Consider the following 7,992-nt stretch of genomic DNA (forward strand, 5'->3'; position numbering starts at 1 on the left):
AAATATAAAATTTATGTAGGAATTAAAGAAACAATTCATTTGATCGATTTATTGAAAGTAATAGTTTTTTAAACTTCAAACTATACATTCTAAATTTATTATTAAATATCACGCAAATTCAAAAAAATTCAAAAGATTCATGAAAGATTAATGAAGACTAACATGAAAATTCAAAGATAAAAGATACTCATAGTTTTATGTGTATTGTAATTTTTTTTTTGTAACGGAAAATTATTTTTCTTTAGTATCTTGTGAATAGTACTAAAATGAAAGATATTTTGTCTACAGCAAAATTTATATGAATTATTAAATGTCTTGTATTTCATATAAATAACATAGGTTGAATAATAAAAATAAAAATTCATTATTAAGTTACTTACTCATCTATACATTAACTAATTTACTTATTTTATATATATATCTATGTCCATTATTTTAAAAATTCTTATTTCATCTAATCTAATTATTTAATTTTTTTTTAATAACTATTGTTTTTATTTGTTTAAAATTAAAATATTGTTTTATAATAAGTTTTTTGGAAAGAAATAAGATTCTTTGTAGAATTCAAAAATAAGGCATGGTGTTGGAGTTATACTTTTCATCAATAATATTGACCGTATAAGAAAATAGTTTTTAAGTTAAGTTATAACTAAATTTTTTTTAATTTTAAATTATTTTTTTTAAGTGAACTTATTTTTTTAATATCAATAAAATAAAATTTATAAAATTTAATATATATATATATAAACTAATATAATAATTTATTTATTAAAATCGCTGATTCCCTGGGACCCACGGACTACAAACTAATCTTATTTTATATCTTTTATATCATATTCTCATTTTGTTTCCTTCATCTTATATTTCTGCATAAATCTCCTCAGCCTCCATCGCGTTTCAACCTGCCATTTGTCTCTTCAATCCTTCAAGGTTGCTAACTTGCACGGATCTTCCTCCCTCTCTTCTCCCCTGCACGGTGACTCCGTCACTTTTGCTAGGTTCTGTCGATCACGCACGAAGGCTACTTCGCTCCCGTGTGACGTCTCTATTTCTATCTAACAAATCCCGAAAAATCATTCACTTGTCAGTACTCCACTACGGTTTCTAACGCAACACACTTATCTGAGTTTATTTTGTTTCAATTTCATAATAAATTTTAGCATTCAGCTTCTTAATTTTTAAATTTGATATGTTCCATAAAACTTTAATTTTAGGGCACTTGTTAGCGTAATCCATAGTTTAATGATATACTTTTTTTTGTAGGTTTTTTTGATGGACGTAGAGTGGTCTGAATCACGGTATGATGATAGAGAGGATTCCCCTGTGAGGGAGCAATATGATGATGATAGTAGGCATAGGAGCAAGGATAGGAAGAAGAGCGATAAGGAGCATCGAAGTAAGAGGGCTTCTGAGGATGTAGAGAAGGATAGAGGTGGTGGAAGGGAACGTAAGAAGGAAGATAGGGATGAGCGTGAAAAGGATAGGAGTAAAGATGGTAGTAAGGCAAGGGAGAAAGATTATGATAGAGAGAAATATAGGGAGAAAGAGCGCGAGAGGGATAGAGATAAGAAGGATCGAGGTAAGGATAGAGACCGTGAGAAGGAAAGAGAGTTGGAGAAAGATAGCGATAGAGTGAGAGAGAAGGAAAGGGGAAAAGAGAAGACTAGAGATAGGGACAAGACAAAGGAAAGGGAGCGAGAGAAACATAGAGATAGGGAAAGCTATAGAGATGGGGACCGGGATAAGGGGAAAGATAAAATTAGAGAGGAGAGGGAGACTGATCGAGATAAAGAAAGGTCGAGGGATAGAGGAAGTAGAAAGGCTCACGAGGAAGAATATGATTTGGGTAATCTTGATGATAAAGTAGATTACCATGAAAAGAGAGATGAGGAGGTTGGCAAGCACACAAAGGCTTCAAAACTCAATCAAGATGATCAAGACAGTGAAGCATCAGCACACTTGTCATCAAAAGAACTTGAAGAACGTATCTTGAAGTAAGTCATTTTTTTTTGTTACATCACTTCATATTTCTTTTGATTTTGTACTACGATCAAGTATTATATCGTAGACTCTGCAATGTCAATTTGAAATATATGATTCATTACTTTATGCTTTAGTCTTATACTTATAATTATGTATTAATTGGTGATTCTTAGAACTTTGATTGCCTTTTTTGTAGAATTTAGGCAACGTCAGTTCAAGTCATTATTGTTTATATGTTGTCTATAATTTGGGTTTAGGGCCTTACACAGTCCCAAAAAATTGATTTGTTATGTGAGACTGTCCGTGCCAAAGTCTTAATAGCACTATTTATGTCATATATCTAGGTAATGTGGGTCACAGACAGAACACCATGAAGGTGTTGGAGGTTGCAGTGAAGGCTGCCGCGATAAAGCGCTGTAGTCTATAGTAGTTGCGATGTGGCGTACTGGCCCCTAGGCAGTACCCGAAACCCCATTTTGTTGCAGTTTTGCGTAGCGGCTGTAGCACCATCAATAGTGGCCAAATAGTTGTAGCTATAGTGAAAGCTCCTGTAAAATTCTTTATGTTTTGGACATTTTGGTCATTTCACCCTAAAATAGCCATTTTACCTCAACTTATAGCCATTCCCTCATTTTTTTTTTGTCATTTAACCCCAAAATTATGAATGACAACAATATAGAGCCCTCCTGTCTTCTCATTTCTGCTCCTCAGAAACGGTTTCATCTCCCCTCGTGTAGCTTTCGGTCAGACTTTTCTGCGACTCTTCGACAGTCCTTTGTGACATAGAGATCACATTGCTACCCGCTACACCGCTAAAGCGTTTTTGTGGTCCGTCATTATCCACCATTGACTACATAAGAGTATAAAATCTAACATGCAATATAATAAACTAAATATTAATAGTAAACTAAATAATAATGACAAGGAACGAAATAAAGCCCAAGATATAATAATATAGGCAAAAATAGACCTATGGTCCATTAAGTTTAGTCTAGTTTCCGCTTAGGTCCTTTAAGTTTCTTTTTTCTCGATTTGGTCCTTTAAGTTACATTATGTTTGCACCGTTAGTCTTTCATCTTATTTTCAAAAATGATTGGTGCAATTGAAAACTTTTAATCATTAGAAATTCTACTAAATGCTGCAACAATACGACCCTCATACTAATCCTTCAAAAAACGTTCATCAAACCTTATAAAAGATTTTTATTGTTTGATTTTCTCTACAAACATTTAGACACATGTATAGCCTTAAAAACATGGCAATAAATGTCTATCCCCATAATTAATGTCATTGACATCTTTCACTTGAAAAGGTGCTTGGACAATTAATTTATTGCGATGTTTTGATTAGATATTAACATTTCACGATAGTAATTCAAGAAAAAATTCAAACTTAAAGGACTACATGCATAATTCAATATATAACTTAAAGGTTAATGGTGCAAACTGCATGTAACTTAAAGGACCAAATTGGGACAAAAGAAGCTTAAAGGACCTAAGCGGGAGATAGACTAAACTTAAAAGACTAAAAGTTCAATATATCAGTCATCCTCATCCCACTTTCCACTATAATATAATAAACCAGATAATAATATTAATAAAAAATCAATATATCAGTCATCCTCATCCCACTTTCCACTATCCTGCCATAATGTTTTTTGGGGTTGGCTGTTATCCGGGAGATAACACTGCCCAATGCACACGTAGCCATCCAGCTTTCATCATTATTTTTGAAAAAAAGCAGAATCTCTTGGCACTGTCTTGGTGGCAACCGGCAACATTTAGCATTTTATTCATCACTTCTGTTTTTGTAGTATTTGAATTATATGTACTATGTCAGTATCTTGTGAATTTTGATACATAGTAGGTTGTCAAGGGACTTATGGTTTAACGTGGTTTTAAGATTTTATTGGATTAGTGGTAGAACATAATTGGATTGAAGGCTCACATGTGTGGGTGAATAGAGTTTCAAACCCATGGCATACTTCTAATGAGTAAGTTAATAATGGTTTGGTGGATGCTGTGAATGGCTCCTGCAAGAGTAGGATTTTGCTTCGATGGGTTTCAGGGCCAGTACAAGGAAGGAATAATTAGTCAGGATTTTGATGGGATGAATTTTTTATTAAGGTTGTTGAAGAAATGGAATCTGGTTGATAGATAAACAGAAAAAAATGGATAAAAGCTGAGAAGATGGAAGAGAAACCTTAATTTTACACTTAGCCAGGATCTCTCAGGACAAAAAACGAGTGCAATCAAAGACCAGGAAAGATGAGATACTACTAAGAATATTACTGAAAAAAAAATTTGATTAAGTAAAAATAAATGTGGATCAGCCAGATCTATGCAATGACAATCAGGCTTGTCAGTAACCATTTTTTTTTAATAATTTTCACTGATAACTTACTCCTGCTTCTAAGAAATGCACTTTAATTGCCTTCTTTTCTAGATTTCATGCTTTTTTCTAATAAAAAGATCACATGTTAACTAATTATTTTTTTCTTTAAAGAAGTGCAAACATACAGGCCCTCCAAAGAAAGTACACCCATTTCCAGCTTAACACCCCCTCCAAATAAAAGGGGCAACGAGGGGAACACATCCCTCTCCCCTACCATCCTTCAGTCTTCCAAACAGGTGTTCGGGTCACTTTTACCCTCTTCAGTTCCCTCCTCCTTTATATCTCCCATCCAGATGCTCTTTAGATCCCTCCTCCTTTATATCTCCCATCCAGATGCTCTTTAGATCTAGGTTTTTTATGCTTGAATTTCTATTATCAACTTGTTAATTTATTTTGGTCACCTATGTTCTGAAACATTACATGTTTACGTTTATGAAATCCTTTCTGTTGTGACAATATTCTCTTAATTTATACTTTTGGATAGGATGAAAGAAACAAGGACAAAGAAACAATCTGAAGCTGCTTCTGAGATCTCATCATGGGTTATTAAAAGTCGTAAGCTTGAAAAGGAAAGAGTATTGCAGCTGTCAAAGATTTTTGAGGAGCAGGTTTTTTACTTATCTCGTGCCTTTAATATGTTGTGACGTTGTGTAATAGTGTTTTGCATTTTAGTATTGTAATCACTAAGATGTTATCTAAATTTTTTTAGGACAACATCGCAGTAGAGGGAAGTGACGATGAGGATACAGCCCATCACACTGGTACATTTCTTTCTCTGTTTCTTTATCTTGTAAAGGTCTGTATTATGAATTTCTGAAGCCTTAAGGTTTGAGCCTTCTATTTATACAATTATTATTAAGAACTGGTTCTCTGGAGTGGGACAACTGTCTTAACAAACTGAAGGTTATACTTGCAAACAGAGAAGGAGACAGCTGTCTTAGAGTTAGTGGATCTTTATTTGGTTGAACAATATAATTTTATTGAAAAATCGAAAATCACAAAAAAAATGACCAGTCCTGACCTGGTTTTACTACTGGTGTTTTATTGGTTTTCACTGGCTCTGGACCTGTTTGACTGGGTCTTTATCACCGGCTCCGCAGCAGGCCAGTTTTTTGGTTAAACTGACTGAACACTTGACCATTTTCCAGCTCAGCAGGTCAAATTGGTCTGTCGGATTTTAAAAACAATGATTTTAATACCAGTCTGATATACTTTGCCAATGCTGCATAGGTACTGACGTTATAGCTTAGAACACTAAACTTTATCCAACTGCCCAGTGCCTAGTGACATTTTAGTTATTTCTTTGGAGGTTAAGAATCTGTTCGATTGTTGTTATTCTGATTGGCAAGCAAAATATACTTGTGTGCTGAATATCTTACAGATCACTTGGCGGGGGTGAAAGTTCTTCATGGGCTTGACAAAGTTGCAGAAGGTGGTACTGTAGTTCTGACTATCAGAGATCAGCCTATACTCGCTGACGGTGATCTTAATGAAGGTATAACCGTGTGATGCATTTCTTATATTATTCCGGTTTCAGTTCTGTGGGTTGTTGTGCATTATTGTGTAAAAAAAAATGTTTTTCTCACATGGCAGACGTTGATATGCTTGAGAATGTGGAAATTGGAGAACAAAAGCGCCGTGATGAGGCTTATAAAGCTGCAAAAAAGAAAACCGGCGTATACGACGATAAGTAAGAGGATCATTACTATTGCCCATTTGTAAATGAAATAATAAAAATAGAAGAAACTTAAAAGAAGTAGATTGAAATCGTTAATCTGATGAAGCCTGCCTATCAATTTCAGGTTCAATGATGACCCCTCCACGGAAAAGAAAATACTACCAAAGTATGATGATCCGGCTACTGAAGAGGTCTCCTGCTCTCTGTTTCTTCTTACATTCCAAAGCAAAAAAATGTTGAGCAAGGTAGTTTTTGTGAATGCTTATACTAACGAGTTTTTTGTTCAGGGTTTAACGTTGGATGAAAGAGGAAGATTCTCGGGTGATGCTGAAAAGAAACTTGAAGAGGTCAGGATTTTCTTTTTTATTTTTATGAAATACTTTTCAAGAATGTAAGGATGGAGCTTCAATTTTTCTACTGTTTTGAAATTTCCATGGTTGTGAGTTTTCCTTGATTAACAATTTGATCCATATAGTTGGTTCATGAGCTTTCTCTGATCAGAATATTGTGCATGAGCTTTCTTGTTTAGTATGAGCTTTTTGTATCAGAATATTATTGTCTATGACTTCCTATCTCTGATTGCTTTCCTACTATTTTTTCCTCTTGGAATGGTTTCTTAGAATTTTATTGAATGCGCTACTGAATATGATCCTGTTTTGACTCTTTTATTGTTTGGCTGAGGGTTATCTTCTTCTATTAACAGCTTCGTAAAAGGTTAACTGGTGTTTCCACAAATAACTTTGAAGACCTAACTTCATCAGGAAAGGTATCATCAGATTACTATTCTCATGAAGAAATGCTTCAATTTAAGAAGCCCAAGAAGAAGAAGTCCTTGCGAAAGAAAGATAAGCTGGATATTAATGCCCTTGAAGCTGAAGCTATCTCTTCAGGATTGGGTGTTGGTGACCTTGGTTCTCGGAAAGATGCAAATAGGCAAGCCATCAAAGATGAACAAGAAAGATTGGAGGCTGAAATGAGAAATAATGCTTACCAATCTGCTTATGCTAAAGCTGATGAAGCCTCCAAATTACTTCGGCTAGAACAATCGCTGGATGTTAAAACAGGGGAAGATGAAACTCCAGTTTTTGTAGATGATGATGAGGATCTTCGTAAATCCTTAGAGAAAGCAAGACGATTAGCTCTTAAGAAACATGAGGAAAAAGGAACATCTGGCCCTCAAGCTATTGCTTTACTTGCCACCAAAAATCATAGTAATGAGACTGTTGATGATCAAAGTTCTGCAGCTGGAGAGTCGAGAGAAAACAAGGTGGTCTTCACAGAGATGGAAGAATTTGTCTGGGGTCTTCACATTGATGAAGGTAAACTTTTATTTGATTATTTGTGTTTTCTTTAATTTAATATAATGAAGTACATACTATCTTGATGTTATGAAGTGTGACTGTTCTGACTAAATGTAAAAGTGAATCATTTTTTTTTACAACATTCCTGTGTAAGCTAGCAGGTAAAAGTTGTATGTTTTCACAAGGATTGGCTCATTATTTGTTGTTATCTGGTTCTTGAAATTCGGTTGTTTCCTCTGGCAATGTTCGGTTTAATCTTTACTTCTCATGTGTTCTTATTGACATCTATGTCAACAGTGCAACCTATATTTGAATGTTGTGTAATCTTTCTGTGTTATTTCAGTTGAATATAGTAGATGTTCGGACATAGAAGTAATGTTTCACCAGCTTGTTAGAACTGTTGATGTAGAGAATGTAAAGCTGATAACAAGGTATAACTTTGGTGTGTTGTTTTTCTATTTTTCAGAAGCACGTAAGCCAGAAGGTGAAGATGTTTTCATGCATGATGATGAAGAGGCAAATGTTCCTGTTGAGGAAAAGAAAGATGAGGCTGGTGGGTGGACTGAAGTTAAAGAAACTCAAGAAGACGGACAACCCAACTCAGAAGACAAGGAGGAGATAATTCCGGATGAAACT

At 34.6% G+C, this 7,992-nt stretch overlaps 1 protein-coding gene across 1 annotated transcript in view; it reads left to right on the forward strand.

Moving 5' to 3' along the window:
* Positions 1-848: 848 nt before the first annotated feature.
* LOC101512207 (SART-1 family protein DOT2) overlaps positions 849-7,992 on the forward strand; it is an 11,167-nt gene continuing 4,023 nt past the window's right edge. Inside the window, exons 1-10 of the mRNA XM_073367530.1 lie at positions 849-1,083; positions 1,264-1,994; positions 4,862-4,985; positions 5,087-5,138; positions 5,759-5,872; positions 5,971-6,067; positions 6,180-6,246; positions 6,343-6,402; positions 6,759-7,374; positions 7,823-7,991. Of these exons, the coding sequence (XP_073223631.1) occupies positions 1,273-1,994; positions 4,862-4,985; positions 5,087-5,138; positions 5,759-5,872; positions 5,971-6,067; positions 6,180-6,246; positions 6,343-6,402; positions 6,759-7,374; positions 7,823-7,991 (2,021 nt within the window). The 5' untranslated portion in view covers positions 849-1,083; positions 1,264-1,272. The remainder of the gene's footprint in view (positions 1,084-1,263; positions 1,995-4,861; positions 4,986-5,086; positions 5,139-5,758; positions 5,873-5,970; positions 6,068-6,179; positions 6,247-6,342; positions 6,403-6,758; positions 7,375-7,822; position 7,992) is intronic.

Source organism: Cicer arietinum, chromosome 4 (assembly GCF_000331145.2).
Source record: "Cicer arietinum cultivar CDC Frontier isolate Library 1 chromosome 4, Cicar.CDCFrontier_v2.0, whole genome shotgun sequence".
Classification (NCBI taxonomy): domain Eukaryota; kingdom Viridiplantae; phylum Streptophyta; class Magnoliopsida; order Fabales; family Fabaceae; genus Cicer; species Cicer arietinum.